The following is a 20,676-nucleotide window of genomic DNA, read 5'->3' as shown; positions in this document are numbered from 1 at the left end:
ACCTAATTCAATTAATCAATTTGACCTGTTATTTCATTGACTAGATGAATCAGCGAGGTATGTTACAACATGGAGTAGAACAAAAACCTGCACCTCCTGTCGGTCTCCAGGACCAGGACTGAAGAACCTAGGGATGTGTCCAAAATGGCACCATTTCCCCTATATAGTGCACTTCTTTTGACCAGAAAACATAGTGCCCTTTATAGGGGCTACGGTGCTACTGGCAGAGCATCCTATATCTACAATAGTACAATAGTATCACCAGGTAGTGTCCATGGACCAAGACCTAGAAGATCAGTGATCTAATAGAGATATGCTAGATTTACTTGAGATGTACTGCAGATGCTGTACCTTAAACTCTACCCAGTTTCTCACAAAAGGAAAATAATCCTGTAGATTATAAATTAATTATAATTAATGGAAATTTTTTGGGGGGGGTTGATAAAATATTTGTTAGGGCTAATCAAGTCTGATTACCCAATTTCGTGGTATCCAATTGTTAGGAGTTACTGTCTTGTCTCATCGCTACAACAGGTCAAGAGTCCTCCGAAACACAACCCAACCGCACTGCTGCTTAACACAGCGCGCATCCAACCCGGAAGCCAGCCGCACCAATGTGTAGGAGGAAACACCGTACACCTGGCGACCTGGTCAGTGTGCACTGCGCCCGGCCCGCCACATGAGTCGCTAGTGCGCTATGAGACAAGGATGTCCCTACCGGCCAAACCCTCCCTAACCCGGACAACGCTAGGCCGTGTGTCGCCCCATAGATCTCCCGGTCGCGGCCGGCTGCGACTGAGCCTGGGCTCGAACCCAGAGTCTCTGGTGCCTTAGACCACCCGGGAGGCCAAGTCTGACATTTTTAAGGGAAAATTAGCCTTTTATATCTCAAATGGACTACAAATTTGCATTTCCTGCTGTTCAGGTAAATTCCTGAAACAACAGCATGATCAAATTAAATACGACATCTGTAGCTCTACTAGAGATCTACTGGAGCATCTCACCAGGTAGACGGCGATCCCTCCTCCGATGAGGAAGCCACAGTAGACGTCGATGGCGTGGTTCTTGAACTGGATGATGCGGGTCAGCCCACAGATGATGCCACCCATGATGAAGGAGAAGACCAACAGGGGCTTCAGCAGCTTGGAGGATTCTGTCAACGTCGCGTTGAAGTACATCTGGAGAAGAGAGGAGCGATACACTCCGGTATCCATATCAGGAAGTCACCAACTAACTAACTAAAGACTTCCTAGTATGGATTGCATACAGCTAATAATTCAGCTGTCTTCTATACAGTTATCTATAGACACTGTACATCCAGTTTAATTAAGGATTCTACTCTGAACAAATTGTTCTTGTCTGTAGAGAGGCCTGGAATCAATATACTATAAACAAAGGACTTTTAACTTCAAACGGAGGTAGCCCCTTGTTCGAAACTTGATTTGGATTACGACTGCAGTCCAATTCAATCATTACAAGGATGACTCATGTTTTGGAAAACATTACAACCTTTTACTGCAGTGGGCTGAATCAGCGTCACATGGAGTGTTTCTTGGTAGTCTTAAACCAATCTACTTTGAAAAAAAAGTATAGACCTCACACACATGGTAATGGGCTTGTACCATGTCAGATATAGAGTTGAAATGTACTCTATTTTGAGTTTGCATCCCAATATTACACTTTATATACACCATATATATAAAATGTATGTATGTAGACACCCCTTCAAATGAGTGGATTTGGCTATTTCAGCCACACCCATTGCTGACAAGCGAGCACACCGCCATGCAATCTCCATAGACAAACATTGGCAGTAGAATGGCCTTACTGAAGAGCTCAGTGACGTTCAACGTGGCCTCGTCATTGGATGCCACCTTTCCAGCAAGTCAGTTTCTCAAATTTCTGCCCTGCTAGAGAATGGCCCCTGTCAACTCTAGGTGCTGTTATTGTGAAGTGGAAACGTCTCAAAGCAACATTGGCTCAACCGGAGAGTGCTACCTGCCTCAATGCATAGTGGCAACTGTAACATTTGGTGGAGGAGGAACAATGGTCTTGAGCTGTTTTCCATTGATCGGGCTAGGCCCCTTAATTCAAGCGAAGAGAAATCTTAACGCTACAGCATACAATTACATTCTAGACAATTCTGTGCTTCCAACTTTGTGGCAACAGTTTGGGGAAGGTGCTTTGCTGTTTCAGCATGACAATGCGCAAAGAGAGGTCCATATAGAAATGGTTTGTTGAGATCGGTGTGGAAGAACTTGACTGGCCTCTACAGAGTCCTGACCTCAACCTCATCGAACACCTTCGGGATGAATTGGAACGCAGACTGCGAGCCAGGTCTAATCGGCCAACATCAGTGCCCGACCTCACTAATGCTCTTGTGGCTGAATGGAAGCAAGTCCCCGCAGCAATGTTCCAACATCTAGAGGAAAACCTTCCCAGAAGCGTGGAGGCTGTTAAAGCAGCAAAAGGGGGACCAACTCCATATTAATGCCTATGATTTTGAAATGAGACGAGCAGGTGTCCACATACTTTTGGCCATGTAGTGTACATCACAGAATAATTAAATATAACAAAACCGTTTGACATAAACACCGGATTTCCTGCGTTTTCTTATTTTTATAATGTTATTTAATTCTGAAATTATGCCCATGAGGCCTCTAGAGGGTGATTTTGTTATTTGACTGCAGGAAGCACAGTGAAAATCATCATAGAGCAGCATCCAGTGCACTTGATGAGAACCAGTTATACCAGATTGCTGTGAGGCAGTAGACAGAGGAGGTATGTGTGTGTGTGTGTTTCTGTGTGTGTGTATGCGTGTGTACCCCTACAGTATGTGTGTGTGTGTGTGTGTGTGTGCTTGTAGCTGGATTACTTACAGAGATATAGACAGCAGCGAAGGCAGCCAGAGTAGCATGCTGCGAGGGAAAGGACTTCCTAGAACGACAGTGGAGGGAGACAGACATTTTAATCTTCTGCTTGAGAGATAGTGAGACAGACTCTGAAAGGAAATCCACCGTAAAGGGTACAACCCATGATCGCATTGCCACAGCAGTGAGTTGGTTTTTATTTGCCCCTGAAATCACTGACCATATTATAAGCAGTTTTAGCACATACGCATAGCAGGCGCATAGCAGGCTTTTGTTATATACCAAGCCTGAGCTAGCTTTCCAGCAAGGAATAAAGTCAACAAATAGCCCTTTATGTACTTTAATAATAAAATGACAGCCAATCTGATTTCAGGGCTGTGCTGTAGCCACCATTTGTCTATGGTCCAGACCCACTTGTCTACTAGAGTTTTCCAAACCCTACATCATTTGTACAATACAAAAACAGCACCCTTAAAGAACTTAAAAGCGAGTTTTGTCTGACAACTGAGGGACTTTCTAATATCGATGCCGTAGTTAGGGCAAATGTTAACAGGCCAACTTCCCTTCATGAGAGGCTGGACAGAATAGAAGACACACAGTACATTTTCCACATATTGATGAGTAACAGGAAGTGACAGCCGTGGTAAGATCTGAAAATGATAGCTGTGAAACGCTCAGCTGCCTGGGCTGTGTGTGGGTGCAGGCAGGTCTGCCACAACATTCCCTGTTTCGTAAGTGCACGGGGGATGAACTGAGTGGGTTGTAGAAACACCATCTTCAGTTTTCCTCGCTCTCTTCTCATTGCGGTACCAGCAGACCGTAGCTAGGACTGCTACATTGTTCAGTGAGTCAGACACAGTATTCATTAGGTTAAGCCAGTGACTTGGTAGAGAGTGGAGACATTAAGTGCCTTTAACAAACTAATGTCTCTGAGACTGGTAGTGAGTCACTCCTGAGGTAGAGGCTACTCTGGGTGTTTTTCTGCAAGCTAGCGCTGTTATTAACATGACACTGTTGTTAACATTACACTGTTATTAACATTACACTGTTATTAACATTACACTGTTATTAACATTACGCTGTTATTAACATTATGCTGTTAGTAACATTACGCTGTTATTAACATTACACTGTTATTAACATTACACTGTTGTTAACATTACGCTGTTGTTAACATTACACTGTTGTTAACATTACGCTGTTATTAACATTACGCTGTTATTAACATTACGCTGTTATTAACATTACACTGTTATTAACATTACACTGTTGTTAACATTACGCTGTTGTTAACATTACACTGTTGTTAACATTACGCTGTTATTAACATTACGCTGTTAGTAACATTACGCTGTTGTTAACATTACACTGTTATTAACATTACACTGTTGTTAACATTACGCTGTTGTTAACATTACACTGTTGTTAACATTACACTGTTATTAACATTACACTGTTGTTAACATTATGCTGTTGTTAACATTACGCTGTTGTTAACATTACACTGTTATTAACATTACGCTGTTATTAACATTACACTGTTATTAACATTACACTGTTGTTAACATTACACTGTTATTAACATTACACTGCTGTTAACATTACGTTGTTGTTAACATTACGCTGTTGTTAACATTACAATGTTATTAACATTACACTGTTGTTAACATTACACTATTAGTAACATTACACTGTTGTTAACATTACGCTGTTGTTAACATTACACTGTTATTAACATTACACTGTTGTTAACATTATGCTGTTGTTAACATTACGCTGTTATTAACATTACACTGTTATTAACATTACACTGTTGTTAACATTACGCTGTTGTTAACATTACGCTGTTATTAACATTACACTGTTGTTAACATTACACTGTTGTTAACATTACACGGCTATTAACATTACGCTGTTATTAACATTACAATGTTGTTAACATTACGCTGTTGTTAACATTACACTGTTGTTAACATTACGATGTTGTTAACATTACGCTGTTGTTAACATTACACTGCTATTAACATTACGCTGCTGTTAACATTACACTGTTATTAACATTACACTGTTGTTAAAATTACACTGCTATTAACATTACGCTGTTATTAACATTACGCTTTTGCTAACATTACGCTGTTGTTAACATTACACTGTTGTTAACATTACACTGCTATTAACATTATGCTGTTGTTAACATTACACTGTTGTTAACATTACACTGTTGTTAACATTACGATGTTGTTAACATTACACTGTTGTTAACATTACTCTGTTGTTAACATTACACTGTTGTTAACATTACGCTGTTGTTAACATTACGCTGTTGTTAACATTACGCTGTTGTTAACATTACGCTGTTGTTAACATTGCTAATGAGCATTTTGTAACATCCCACCGGGCAAAAATTGGTTGAATCAACGTCGTTTCCACGTCACCCCTCATGCTTTAGTATTCACTTTAGTTTTTTTTGCAGAATGAAGTCTACAATATTTACTGTAGTATACTGTAGTATTACAGTTTACTATAGTATAAGTACTATACTGTTGTTAACATTACACGGCTATTAACATTACGCTGTTATTAACATTACACTGTTGTTAACATTACACTGTTGTTAACATTACACTGTTGTTAACATTACGATGTTGTTAACATTACGCTGTTGTTAACATTACACTGCTATTAACATTACGCCGCTGTTAACATTACGCTGTTATTAACATTACACTGTTGTTAACATTACGCTGTTGTTAACATTACACTGTTGTTAACATTACGCTGTTATTAACATTACGCTGTTAGTAACATTACGCTGTTGTTAACATTACACTGTTATTAACATTACGCTGTTATTAACATTACGCTGTTATTAACATTACGCTGTTATTAACATTACACTGTTATTAACATTACACTGTTGTTAACATTACGCTGTTGTTAACATTACACTGTTGTTAATATTACACTGTTATTAACATTACACTGTTGTTAACATTACACTGTTGTTAACATTACGCTGTTGTTAACATTACGCTGTTGTTAACATTGCTAATGAGCATTTTGTAACATCCCACCGGGCAAAAATTGGTTGAATCAACGTCGTTTCCACGTCACCCCTCATGCTTTAGTATTCACTTTAGTTTTTTTTGCAGAATGAAGTCTACAATATTTACTGTAGTATACTGTAGTATTACAGTTTACTATAGTATAAGTACTGTAGTTAAAGAAATTGTAGTGTATGTTATAGAAATGACTGTCGTGTTTTTGCACACTTTAGTATACTGTAATATTTACTATAGTGTTTTGCGGACTGTAGTATGCTGTAGTATTTATTGTTGTGTTTTTGCGGACTGTAGTACAGTATACTGTGCTATTTACTTTAGTGTTTTTGGGGACATTACTGTAGTATTTACTAGTGTTTTTGTTTTATTATCTTCGGCATAGAAGTGAGGGGGGTGCTTTCTCCTTGAGGAAACCTAGTGAAGAAATACAAAAAGAGCAAATCTTCCATAAACAATTGTTCTGAATGGATAGTTCATAGCTTCTGCTCTTTTCTATAACCTGTAGGGAACACAATATATTGTCTATACTTGGCATGCAGGCTTCTCATCTACGGATGGCACAAATTGGGATATGGGAGAGTGGAATGAGCATGGTATATGCAAATTAAATACTAGTATTTACTATAGTCTTTCAGTGTTTTTGTGGACTGTAGTGTTTTTGCAGATATTTTATTTTGTGGATAATACTGTAGTGTTTAGTATTTCACAGTATAATACAACATTCTATAATGAGTACAACACATGATCGAGGGATACTACAGTATGTAGTAAAGTATCCTACCGTATACTACAGTTTCTGTATACTACTACAATATTTTTTACTTTCTGAAGGCACTGTATACTGTTTCAAACTTTACTACATTACAGAGGTATGCTAATGACCATATGTGGTAACCCACTAGAGATGACCTTGCAGGCCAAGCTCCAAGGTTAAGTTTGCCCTAGGTTCTAATCTAGGATCAGCTTCCCCTCCACTAGTCCTAATCGTAACCATTAGTGGGGAAAATGCAAAACTGTCTAGGGCAGGGGTGGGCAAATGTTTTGGCTGAAGAGGCCACATCAGGATTTCAAAATTTAGAGGAGGGCCGCACAGATTTATATTTGGGCTGATTTGTTCATCAAAAGCAATTTGCGTGCCAGAAAAAGGGCAGTTATTTTAAAATATACAGGTCCATTATAATTTCTGTCAAGTTTTAGACATTCAAGAGTGGCCTGGAGTGTTTTTCTAATAATACCTCCCCCTTCAAATAAAAATAGTCATACTTCCCGCGGGCCGTAGGTGCAACTTCACCCTACACCTGTTTCCACAGACACAGTGGAGATTATTCATAAATGCTGACTGCCATGGTCAACCACATGTTCTACCAACCATCTAGTTTCTCCTGAGGGTGATGGTGCATGCGTCATTCAAACCTCTATGCATATTTTAAATACATTTTCAGAACAGTCTCAGTTACTGGGCCCGTATCCATAAACTGTCCCAGGGTAGGAATTCTGATCTAGGATCAGATTTTCTCTGTCCATGTAATCTTATTTATTATTACTTGTTTATTAACGTAAAAATGATCCTAGATCAGCACTCTAACCTGCCAGAGTTGATGACGGCTGGGTCTGCTCCATCAGAACAGATGTCCTCTATGATGAAGGAGCTGTCGTCACAGGTCATGTTGAGTATGGTGTAGTTTGGTTTACACACTGTCAGGAAGTAGGGGGCGTGGTAACCCGTCGACAGCTGGATGATGTCAGTGATGAGAGCCGTGATGCATAAGCCAAATACATGAACCCCTGGTAGAGAGAGATGGGAGGAAGAGGGGAGAGACAACCCGCAAAGGTGGGGACAGAAAGAGGGAGAGCAAGGGAGATATTACTCAGCTAATCACCAAAAGACAAGACAAAAGACTATACAAAACATGTGGCTGTTCACTACACAGCTAGGTCCCACATAGTTTATGTTTTGTGAAGTGAGATACACCATATGTTTTCAAATTGTCATGATTGAGAAAATATCAAAACTTACCAACAAACCGAACAGCTCGCCGTATATACGAGTTGAAATTGCAGCCGGCTGCGTTGATATTGGCCTCTGTTTTGACCCCACTCTTTTTCCTGGACAGACAGCAATACAGGATACCTTCTCCTATCATTATCTATGGAGAGATTTGACAGAAAGGGCAGACAGAGTGAGGGTTTAATTCCTGTATGTTGAATAATTGGACCAAATAATTTATTAATAGGAGTGCAATTCCCTTCCTGAATTGACTGGAATTTAAATGGCAATGACACTAACTGACAGATAAGTTATTCATAATCTCAGTTATGAGTTGCCTGTGGATAGCAGCAGCTGTTAGGGAAGAAGAGATAGCTAAAGTCAATGCAGGGCTGCTCCACCACTTAAGCCTTCTGTTGTGAATCAGCTAAAACAACTACAGTATGTGCCTATGACAGCCTGACAATGAGGCAGCTACACTAACTGCCTGCATGTGGGGCAGCTACGCTAACTGCCTGCCTGTGGGGCAGCTACACTAACTGTCTGCCTGTGGGGCAGCTACACTAACTGTCTGCCTGTGACACCTGACGCCATGCTGAGGTAGAGATCTGTTACAACAGGACGGAAGCTGCGACAAACCTTAGACAGCTAGCACGTACCATCTCACCTGCTGGGGAGAAACAACTGACCTGTGTGGAAACACTAAACATCTCGGTCGAACCATCTAACCAGCGTGTGAGATTTCCCTTGGCACATTTCTTTATGTATATCTTTTTTCATTTCACCTTTATTTAACCAGAAAGGCGGCCAAATGAGGTGTTGGCTTTGAGGATGATCAGTGAGATATACCTGCTGGAACGTGGGTGTTGTTTTCATGACCAGTGAATTGAGATAAGGCGTAGCTGTACCTAGCATAGACTTTTTTTATATATATATTTTTTTACATTTTTACCCCTTTTTCTCCCCAATTTCGTGGTATCCAATTGTTTAGTGGCTACTATCTTGTCTCATCGCTACAACTCCCGTACGGGCTCGGGAGAGACGAAAGTTGAAATTCATGCGTCCTCTGATACACAACCCAACCCAACCAAGCCGCACTGCTTCTTAACACAGCGCGTATCCAACCTGGAAGCCAGCCGCCCCAATGTGTCGGAGGAAACACCGTGCCCCTGGCAACCTTGGTTAGCGTGCACTGCGCCCGGCCCGCCACAGGAGTCGCTGGTGCACGATGAGACAAGGATTTCCCTACTGGCCAAACCCTCCCTAACCCGGACAACGCTAGGCCAATTGTGAGTCGCCCCACGGACCTCCCGGTCGCGGCCGGTTACGACAGAGCCTGGGCGCGAACCCAGAGTCTCTGGTGGCACAGCTGGCGCTGCAGTACAGCATAGACTTATAGATGACCTGGAGCCAGTGAGTCTGGCGACGAATATGTAGCGAGGGCAAGCCGACTAGAGCATACAGGTCGCAGTGGTGGGTGGTATAAGGTGATTTGGTAACAAAACAGATGGCATTGTGATAGACTGCATCCAGTTTGCTGAGTAGAGTGACATTGCCGAAGTCGTGGATCTGTAGGATAGTCAGTTTTACAAGGGTAAGTTTGGCGGCGTGAGTGAAGGAGGCTTTGTTGTGCAATAGAAAGCAGATTCTAGATTTGATTTTTGATTGGAGATGTTTAATATGAGTCTGGAAGGACAGTTTACAGTCTAGCCAGACACCTAGGTATTTATAGTTGTCCACATATTCTAGGTCGGAACCGTCCATGGGTGGTGATGCTAGTCGGGCAGGGCGCAGGCAGCGAACGGTTGAAAAGCATGCATTTGGTTTTACTAGCGTTTAAGAGCAGTTGGAGGCCACGGAAGGAGTGTTGTATGGCATTTAAGCTCGTTTAGAGCTTAGTTAACACAGTGTCCAAGGAAGGGCCAGAAGTATACAGAAGGTACACATAGGCACGCCCTTGCTGAACAACTTAGTATTCATTGTCAAATTTTGTTACTGTTCTTTAACAGCCTATGTTTTTATTTTGATTCTAGGATAAATTACTACTGTATAGCCTATACTGTACAGAAAAATATGTGCGTTCGGCACAGTATGAGGCACATGACATTTAATAGGGCATTGCCTGCATTTACTTTAATGATGAGAGGATCAGTGAGTGGGAACAAATTAAACAGGCAGTGTATATAGTCAAGGCAATCATATCTCCTGCTGCAGTGTAGTGATGTTATATAGATGATACTGCATTTCTTAAAGAAGGGACCCAATATGAAGTTAATGACTCAAGGAGAGCGATTGAAGTTGCATTAACCATCATAGAACATGTTGCTAGGGGCAAAGCCATTATACTGAAAGGTTTTTAGTATGGCTTTGTATTATATGGCTGTCTGTAGTTTTTGTGTGTAATACTAAAGATGACCTAGTGACCTATTTCTTCTCAACAAAAGGAATTAGATTACAAGTTGCAGCTAAATATCTTAACCGTATCCAAGTTGCCTGCGAAGCCAGTGTCATAGTGCGATAACGTTGTCATAGCAAAAGTCAAAGAAAGCAACATAGAGAAACCAAGTGTAATCTGTGTGTTTCGACCAAACATCAAAACCAAGTCATTCAAGCATAAACAAAAACAAGAAAACCCTTCACTGGGAAGCTGTTTTATTAGTCATAAAATCTGTCTGTCTGTCTTTCTGTCTGTCTGTCCCTCTGTCTGCCTGTGTTGATGTTCTGACAGTGGCCCTAGGTGGGCGGCAGTCCGATTGAAGCTGACAGCGCCAGCCAAACTGTACGGGCCTGAAAGACAAGGCATGACACTGCAAGAAGCACCAACCCGCAGGTTGCCTAGGTGATAACAGTCGAAGGAGAGAAAGAGAATGTGTCGCGGAGCGAGACGCAGTCAGGGGAATATTTGCTGAGGAGCATTGAGAGAGAGCAGCAACAGAGTGATGCTAAGAATTGTACAAATATAACATGTCCAATTAATGGATAATTGTATGAATATAACACGTCAAATTAATGGAGAATTGTATGAATATAACATGTCAAATTAATGAAAATTTGGGGTGATCATCAATCAGCAAAATCAGGACATTATATTTTAGGCCAACACTTTTCATAAAAGTCCATGGGAAACTGTCTCGCAGACACCTTAGCTGTTTTCTCACATTACTAGTGTTTAGAATACAGAAGACACCATAGACAGAACAACATAGAGATGTTATCTTTATAGAAGATACTATTACAAAACCATGACCTTTAGCAAAATGATGACACTTGACCCCTACACCCAAGAGCAGAACACTTCTGGAAGAGTGAGATATTAAATATTAAAACAATGAAAACATATTCTTAACTAGACCCTAAAAGCGGAACCACTCTACAAGAAAAAACTCTAGGGAGCATACACTTCCCTTAGAAGTGATCCCATTGCCTATGAGCGAATTCATCTGCATGAGTAAACACATCTGAGCATACTTTAGGGAGAAAACCCTTCTGATTAATCCAGGAAAATGAGAATGCTAAATTATTAAATGTGATACTTTTTGGAATGAACCCCAGACATTGTAAGCAAACCCTTTGGATTCTCCCTGGACCCTTAGGAGTGAACTCTCATTCAGCATGAATAAACCATAAGATGTGAGCACTGATAAGTGGATGAACCCTTTGGAAGGAACACACTGAGTATAAGGACATGCTGGCCGTGAGTAACCCTTAGAAGTGAAATATGAAGAGTGAATTTTGCTGGTACACTAAATATAGAACCCTTAGAGGGGGACTATCCACACTCACAGAGAGTAAACCAGGACTGAGTGAGTTTGCCAGCAAACAGGCCCTAAAGCCTTAGATGTGATCCCTTGGTAGTGCAATTAGGGTCCCTTAAGAGTAAGAGCACACTGCTGTTATGAATTTAAGATGTTGACACTATTCTCAGCATGCTCTGGTGAATGGAGAGCGTGAACTCTGATCCGGAGAGTAAAACTGATCCTAATCTATTTGATCTATTGGAATCATGATGCTTGTCTTGGGTCATGTTCATTTGGCACCAACGGAATACATTTAACTTAAACCAGGAGTCACTATCTGGATTTGTCCAACAAGATATGCTAATTTCTGTTTCTGGGATGGAAATAGCTATTTCCACCATGCTGATCCATTGGAGTGTGCTAGATAACTAAAGCTTATTTTATTAAACTCCATTGTTGCATGCACTGCATTATGCATTAAATATGTGCTTTTCACTGTCTATGAAGATATAGCTTTGAACCTCATAATCTGTATGCATCTTATGTTTTTCTTCATGGGTTCGTGCAGGGGACTGTGCATCATGACCTCCCCAGACAAATTGGTAGAATAGTTAGAATATGTGTTGGAGGTTGAAATGGGGGACAGTGCTACATTTCTTGGGAGGAGGCTGAGCCAGTGCTATAGCAGCTGGTCACATGCAGGAACACATGCAATGAGTTATTGCTTTTATGCTTCTTGTTTTATGAAGAATGTATGCATTTTCTACATGTGAGTTAAAATTCTTAAATCCATTCCATACATCTGTTGTTTGTCATGAACATCCAGGAGGATGGATTTTGCTATAAAATGCTGTGGCTCAAATCCCATCGTTGAGTTCTCAGTGATCACCTCCAGGGGTGTTTACCGACCAGCTCCATTACTGCACTAATTAAATAATAAAGTTTGATTGTTTTGAAGAAATCTAAAAGTCTCTCCTTTTGATTACAATAATTCCACCACAGGAATGAGGTTTGTGGTTACACTGACCGTGGCTGCAGGTCCAGCGAAGGCCAGACTGAAGAGAATGAAGAAGGGGATGGCCTCCTGAGCGGGCTCGATGTAGGGCATGCTCAGACTTCGGTCATTGCAGCTGTAACCTGACCGCACCGGTTTGAACACATCTGTCAGCTCCAGAAAATACAGACTGACCACAGAGGAGGCCAGGATGGGAAGCTAGAGAGAGAGAGAGAGAGAGAGAGAGAGAGAGAGAGAGAGAGAGATGAGAGAGAGAGAGAGAGAGAGAGAGAGAGAGAGAGAGATGAGAGACAAAGAGGGGGAAAGGTTAGAAGCTGTCTTAAGAACATATGGCAAGCAGCAGACCGAAAACAGACTAACATTAGAGCACTGTCAGACAAGCCATCCAAAAGACAACCCACTATTCTTCAAAATTACATCCTTCCTGTGTAACTCTCATCCTTCCTGAGTGATCCTCATCCTTCCTGAGTAATCCTCATCCTTCCTGAGTAATCTTCATCCTTCCTGATTGATCCTTATCTTAACCTGAGTAATCTTAATCCTTCCAGAATGATACTCACCCTTCCTGGGTAATTCTCATCCTTCCTGAGTAATCCTCATCCTTCCTCAGTAATCCTCATCCTTCCTGAGTGATCCTCATCCTTCCTGAGTAATCCTCATTCTCCCTGAGTAATCCTCATCCTTCTTGAGTGATCATAATCTTTCCTGAGTTATCCTCATCCTTTCTGAGTAATCCTCATCCTTCCTGAGTAATCCTCATCCTTCCTCAGTAATCCTCATCCTTCCTGAGTGATCCTCATCCTTCCTGAGTAATCCTCATTCTCCCTGAGTAATCCTCATCCTTCTTGAGTGATCATAATCTTTCCTGAGTTATTCTCATCCTTTCTGGGTAATCCTCATCCTTCCTGAGTGATCCTCATCCTTCCTGAGTGCTGAGGACTTTTAAACTATAATTCTCTTTCCAGACAGGGCCTCAAAGGATCAGAAAATGCTTCCATTCAGTGACTTAATAACTTGAACTACAATTTAATTTGGCAAACTAAAAAACATAAAGGATACAATAGGAATAAGTGGTTCTATATTATACACAATTGTGGTAAGAGTGATTGGACCCCAATTATACTTGTAATGGCTAACATAACAGAATGGAAGTCTCTATATAAAAGATTTACCCCTAGCACCTGTTGATGACCAACTGAGTTACTTAATGTTTGTACTCTTATCTTTTCTTATTGTTGTTGCATTGTCGAGAAGGAACCTGCAAGTAAGCATTTCATTGGACGGTGTATACCATGTGTATCAAGTACATACCACTAATACAACTTGAAACTTGAAACTGTTACCCAAGCACAAAAATATGACCTGAACATAGAGAACATACAATGGCTTACAGTGGCTTATAAAAGCACAGTGGTTACACAGGGTGGATTTTCCATTCATTCTCCATTTATAGTTCTCTCTACCTCAGCAAAGAAAAGCAATTATCTGAGTGTTCTGTGAGAACTGAATTTCTACAGCAATTACACAGACAGTTTCCATATGCCTCTTGCCAATGGTGATTACAAATGATTACAACAGCAACAGAACGGGATAGCATACGATCTGTTGAGGATCAGTATGGGCAAGCGATCAAAAACGATGGAAATGTAACATTTGAAGGGAAAGGTTATCTTACTACAGCTGACCAAAGGCATCTTCAGGAGCTACATTTACAGATCTTACATGAGTGAGATCAATGTTCTCTGTTGGGGACGGGGGTTACAGTACGGAACTCTTTAAAGTAAATGTACACAAATGGGACTTTCTCGCACCAGGAGTTTCTCGCACCAGGTCACAAGGTAAGGAAAAACTCCTGGCCCTATACAACTCCTCCCTCCTGAGGCTTTCTCCATCATGCACTGAATGATGGAGACTAAGGGTTCAATTCAATCAGATCTGCTTTAGCCGATATCCACATGTCGGAGGTGGAACTGCGTTAGAGATGTCAAATCCACAAGGGGCTCTCGGCAAACTAGAATTTGAGATGTATTCTACACTTCCAATAGGCTGATAGAAATCCTAATTATTTCATTGAATGATTTGATCTTCGTTATTAGGGCTCCCGAGTGGCGTACCGGTCTAAGGCACTGCATCTCATGCATCTCAATGCAAGGGGTGTCACTACAGTCCCTGGTTTGAATCCAGGCTGTTTCACATCCCATCGTGATTGGAAGTCCCATAGGGCAGCGCACAATTGGCCCAGCGTCGTCCGGGTTTGGCCGGAGTAGGTCGTCATTGTAAATAAGCATTTGTTCTTAACTGACTTGCCTAGTTAAATAAAGGTTAAATAAATAACTATTTCTATATAGCCTAAACTTTCTCTTTCTGAACTTGTAACGCGAATGGGACGGGTGTAGGTTCGTGACAAGCAGCTGTTCCCCGATTTGCAGTTACACCTCTGACACCGCCAAAACATCAGCTATGTAGGTGTCGCCTACTGCCCGTTAACTTTTGATCTGATTGAATCACTAGTTCTAAATTAGACTAATTCAGGTCATTTAAGACTCCAACCAGAAGGAATTTGGAGCCAACCCAGTATGGGTCAATGGGTTATTTCTTCATGCAGTTTCCAACCTGCTAATATACCAGCGCTATAAACGATAAGGTCTTGCTTAAAATTATACTGGCATTAACAAAATAATGAAGAGGATCATCATGATCGATATAATGCTACAATAACTGGTTCAACTAATGACCACAACAGCTGACAATGCTACTACTACTACTATACTACTACTAGTACTATTAATACTATACTACTACAACTACTATACTACTACTAATACTACTACTGATGCTAATAATGCTACTACTATACTACTACTACTACTACTACTATACTATACTACTGCTACTACTATACCACTACTACTACTACTACTACTAAAACAACCAAAACCAGAATTTTGACCTACTATTTATGAGCAAAAGAATAAACGGACATAAACAATGGCATCAAAATAATGCCTAGCAAACTATTGGTATGAACCTAATCACAAACAAACACCTTAGAAGCTGTGCTACATGGATGCTGCCTGGTTGCCCACCACACTGATAGCACTTTGCAACCTTGTGCTCGTTTAATAAGAGCTTATCATGCAAGTCTGTTCCTGCATCTGTTTGATTACTGACATCCAGGTTATGTGTAGGCTTACTGCTTGTTGTGATGACACCAGTTAATTTACTATATAATTGAGCTCCATGAAGCAAATAACTGAATGATGATCTGCACGACCATCTTGCCTGTCACTAAGCAGTTGTAAAGGAACATCTATCTGAATAGGCTGAAGGTAAGGAGGAACAGTAGGTTGTCCCCCACCAAAGGGAAAATTACAAAAATGCAATTCCAATAAATCTGGAAGGCTCTGTTTGAGCAACCATTGTTTTTAGCCACTGCTGCTGTAGTTATGTAGCAAAAGTCGAATACTAACCATAACCATAGAAATAGGAATCCCCATTCAAGTCAATAACGCCATGATGGATGGCATTCTAGCGATCCTATTTCTATGACCATACACTATTTTTAAGTTATTCAACATAACTTGAGTTCATTGTTTCCAGAGATAATGTTTTGTATTTCATTGCAATCCTATGATAGAAGAGACTGGGCCACCAGGGCAGCTCGCAAGATCAAGTGGCTAGCGAGGCCAGTGATTTAGGTCCCAGGGTTTGACACTTTTATAATCCAATGATCCCTCATACTCTCCCTAGATGGAGTCTCTCTCTCTCTCTCTCTCTCTCTCTCTATCTCTCTCTCTCTCTCTCTCTCAGGGAGCAGATCCATTGTCTACCAAGGGCCATCCTTCTTGTTGATGTCACACTTAGACAGAGAGTTAGCCTGCATTCATGTCCTGTTGAGGTTCTTTATGTTTACTGAAGCATAGCAAACACACTCGACATATTCAGCTAAAGAGGGTAGAGGAAGAAGTAGAGGATGGAGCAGAGAACGCTGCTTGGTGCTCAAATTAGACATCGTGCACCACTGTGTGGTTTCTCCATTTTCATTACTCGTATCTTGTTTTCCTCTCACTCACAAGTTAGCAGGACATTTGTGTTGTTATCGAGCAGCATTGACCTTGCTGATAGCTGCTTTATTGATGAACAGTTATACTTACTATGACTGATATCTTGTTGTCTTACCTAGCTACAGTTGAAGTGGGAAGTTTACATACACTTAGGTTGGAGTTATTTATACTCGTTTTTCCACAAGTTCCTTGTTAACAAACAATAGTTTTGGCAAGTCGTTTAGGACATCTACTTTGTGCATGACACAAGTAATTTTTCTAACAATTGTTAACATACAGATTATTTCACTTATAATTCACTGTATCACAATTCCAGTGGGTCAGAAGTTAACATACACTAAGTTGACTGTGCCTTTAAACAGCTTGGAAAATTCCAGAAAATGATGTCATGGCTTTAGAAGCTTCTGATAGGCTAATTGACATAATTTGAGTTAATTGGAGGTGTACCTATGGATGTATTTCAAGGACTACCTTCAAACTCAGTGCCTCTTTGCTTGACATAATAAGACAATCAAAAGAAATCAGCCAAGACCTCTGAAAAATAATTGTAGACCTCCACAAGTCTGGTTCATCCTTGGGAGCAATTTCCAAACGCCTGAAGGTACTATGTTCACCTGTACAAACAATAGTACGCAAGTATAAACACCATGGGACCACGCAGCCGTCATACCGCTCCAGAAAGGAGACTTATTATGTCTCCTAGAGATTAACGTACTTTGGTGCGAAAAGTGCAAATCAATCCCAGAACAACAGCAAAGGACCTTGTGAAGATGCTGGAGGAAACACCTTCCCAACCATGAAGCACGGGGGTGGCAGCATCATGTTCTGGGGGTGCTTTGCTGCAAGAGGGACCGGTGCACTTCACAAAATAGATTGCATCATGAGGGAGGAAAATTATGTGGATAAATTGAAGCTTCAGTCAGGAAGTTAAAGCTTGGTCGCAAATGGGTCTTCCAAATGGACAATGTGCCCAAGCATACTTCCAACGTCATGGAAAATGGCTGAAGGACAACAAAGTCAAGGTATTGGAGTGGCCATCACAAAGCCCTGACCTCAATCCTATAGAAAATGTGTGGGCAGAACTGAAAAAGCAGGTGCGAGCAAGGAGGCCTACAAACCTGACATTTCACATTCTTAAAATAGAGTGGTGATCCTAACTGACCTAAGACAGGGAATTTTTACGAGGATCAAATGTCAGGAATTATGAAAAACTGAGTTTAAATGTATTTGGCTAAGGTGAATGTAAACTTCTGACTTCAACTGTACCGTAAAATGAATGCACAAACTGTAAGTCTCTCTGGATAAGAGCGTCTGCTAAATGACAAAAAATGTAAATGTAAAACCAAAAGAGTCAGCGTTAACAGACAAAGAAGAGAGGACCTCTGCTTGTCAATGACATAGGTTTGCATTGCAACCCTCCTTACCTGCACTATAGAAGCCCCATGAGAATGCTTGTCCTACTTAATATGGGCATCGTGCCCCTCTCCCATGTGTACATCCAAGAACCAGGCCATACAGCCTTCAATGGCTGCATTTACACAGGCAGCCCAATTCAGATCTTTTTCAGAGCTGATTGGTCAAAAGATCAATTTGTGTAAAAAAATATCAGAATTGGGCTGCCTGTATAAATGTAGCCTATGTAGGGGAAAACATTAGACCCACCCGATGCTCTTTCAGGTAATCATCTATGGTTAATCTCCACTTGATCTATAATGAATGATAAAACCTACATATTTGTTGGAGCATCATCAAACTCATAATAATGCATTGAAACCACGCAGCAGTCTTCAGTACTATGGAGAGCTCCCAGATTCAGCAGATGACATTACTGTCTTTGTCAGTTAGGCCTCTAGTCACAAAAAATGCTAATGCATGTATTAATCCATTGGCTGTATAGGCTTATGTCATTTTACATAGGCGTCACATGCTGTATAACAGAGTAATCCTGCATAAACTAGCATGGCATATCAATATTCATGATTTGCAGTTTCATTATAATCACTGCGTGGGAGAAAACTAACAGGGCTAAATATTTTTTCCTTCCTGTTTTTTCTTGAACGCACCCTTGGGAGTCATTTTTGCATAATCCAACTAGTTTTGGACGAACATTCTCTAAATTATGTGGGTGTTGAGTTATATGATCGATAAAATAGAGATTAAACAAGAGAGATGTGACTATTCGAGTCACAAGATTAAAATGATTTATTCTCTATCATGTTCACCACTTTACATCATCGCTACTGTATGAATCTGTGATATGACACAAATGACAGAAAGACATGAGGAGAGCTCGTTAACCTTGAATAAGTAGCTTTATGGCAACCTCATCATTAATCCTAGCTTTGATCGTGACTGCCATGCACAGCGCCGTGACTGAAAATTACGCACATTTTGCGCGGCTACCTGTAGGCAATGAGATGCATACAATAAGATACAGCTGCATTTTGTTGCATTTCCGCTGTCAGTGACCGCATATTCATTCAAAACCATAGATATTCTATTAAATTATATTATTATTATAGTGTTCTAATTCCTAATTGTATTAACTCACCTACCTCAACGAAATAGAAACATGGCAGTAAGGTAACGCTGTCTTTGGTCATCTTCCCTTTTAATCTCTCTTTTGCAGACATGATGAACCTCCTGTCTCTCCTTTGAGAGGCCGGAGACAGAGAGTTGTATTTAATTCCGCCCGTAATTTTGGCAATGTAAGAGATTATGCTTCTGTAGCTGGTGGTTTCTGCTCCATCGCCAAGTGTCGCGCTTGTGTTGAAGGAACCGCTCCACTGCAGTCAGTCACTCGCGCAAAAAATCACTGTATCGAAACCAGCCACAAAACCAAATGATACAATTCAAAACATTGTGCGTATTTAGATATCTAGAGGGCAGAAACATGTTCCAAATATTACATTACATTCCTTGTGAGTATTTAGTATTTGCAGGTGACAACGATGTGGAACGACTCGAGAAGGAAAATGCTAAAAAGATCGATACAAGTGACGTCAGAACAAATGTACTTAAAACCTATTTTTCGTACGGGTGGCGCGCATTAGAGTACGCGCATACCCGAATGAATACTGGGTGCATGACAAGTGTTTGTATGTGTTACACATATAACTATTGTAGAGTCGACACTCTAGTGTTGCACCACTAATTGTTAATTTTCATGTCAACACAAAATCCATTTTGCCTTTGTAGCCTAAGTGTCTAGATCAGAGAGCTGCAGGCAGAGAGCTGGATGCAGAGGACACACACACACACACACACACACACACACACACACACACACACACACACACACACACACACACACACACACACACACACACACACACACACACATACCCACCTCCAACTTCATTGCTGTACAACACAAACACATCCTCAACTTCCCTCTGGTTTTCCCCTTTTTACAGAATGCTTTCCAATCCAGTTTTGCTGGTTTTCTCTTGCTCTCTGTGTTATTCCACACATGTCTTTAAGTGTGAGAATCCTGCCATCTTCCACCTCTTCTTATGACAACCTAGTGAATACTGAGACAGTTAGTTGAAATGTGTCACCCCATCTGGGATTGAAACTCTCAGCTCAACCACAGTGTCTGTTAACTCCTTCATGTGGTCAGTGAGTTCACTTCATGTTCTTATGTGGTGGTGGCAGTTGCATCATCATGGTATTGTGACTGTCATTTCAGCTTTATTCATTATCTGGAAGGCATTTGGGAATTTCAGAGCACACCATCAGTTGCCCTCTCCTTCCAATAAACACTGGCCAATTAGCTTATTTATAACCCACAGTAGCTTCATGCAGACAGAAATGGAAACCCCCCACACGTTCATCTCCAGTTTAACTCTCTCTTGAATTACTTCAGATATGAGATAAAAAAGCACTTGGGGATTAACCATTGCTGTAGTGTAGGCTGCAGAAAAGTTTGATGAGATGTG

At 40.9% G+C, this 20,676-nt stretch overlaps 1 protein-coding gene across 3 annotated transcripts in view; it reads right to left on the bottom strand.

Moving 5' to 3' along the window:
- LOC110508851 (phospholipid phosphatase-related protein type 4) overlaps window positions 1–20,303 on the bottom strand; it is a 34,567-nt gene extending 14,264 nt beyond the window's left edge. Inside the window, exons 1-6 of one of the 3 annotated variants that reach the window (XM_090224972.1) lie at window positions 20,085–20,303; window positions 12,684–12,869; window positions 7,950–8,079; window positions 7,519–7,717; window positions 2,880–2,937; window positions 1,005–1,178 (exon numbers count right to left, since the gene is read on the bottom strand). In XM_090224972.1, the coding sequence (XP_090081098.1) occupies window positions 1,005–1,178; window positions 2,880–2,937; window positions 7,519–7,717; window positions 7,950–8,079; window positions 12,684–12,869; window positions 20,085–20,117 (780 nt within the window). In that variant the 5' untranslated portion in view covers window positions 20,118–20,303. Of the gene's footprint in view, window positions 1–1,004; window positions 1,179–2,879; window positions 2,938–7,518; window positions 7,718–7,949; window positions 8,080–12,683; window positions 12,870–19,286; window positions 19,794–20,084 lie in introns of those variants that run through there. The other 2 variants (XM_036966703.2, XM_090224973.1) reach the window with 2 other exon arrangements.
- Window positions 20,304–20,676: the final 373 nt, after the last annotated feature.

The sequence above is a fragment of the Oncorhynchus mykiss genome, chromosome 28 (assembly GCF_057628025.1).
Source record: "Oncorhynchus mykiss isolate SJ-2025 chromosome 28, ASM5762802v1, whole genome shotgun sequence".
NCBI classification, from domain to species: domain Eukaryota; kingdom Metazoa; phylum Chordata; class Actinopteri; order Salmoniformes; family Salmonidae; genus Oncorhynchus; species Oncorhynchus mykiss.
This window is presented reverse-complemented; position numbering and strand designations above follow the sequence as displayed.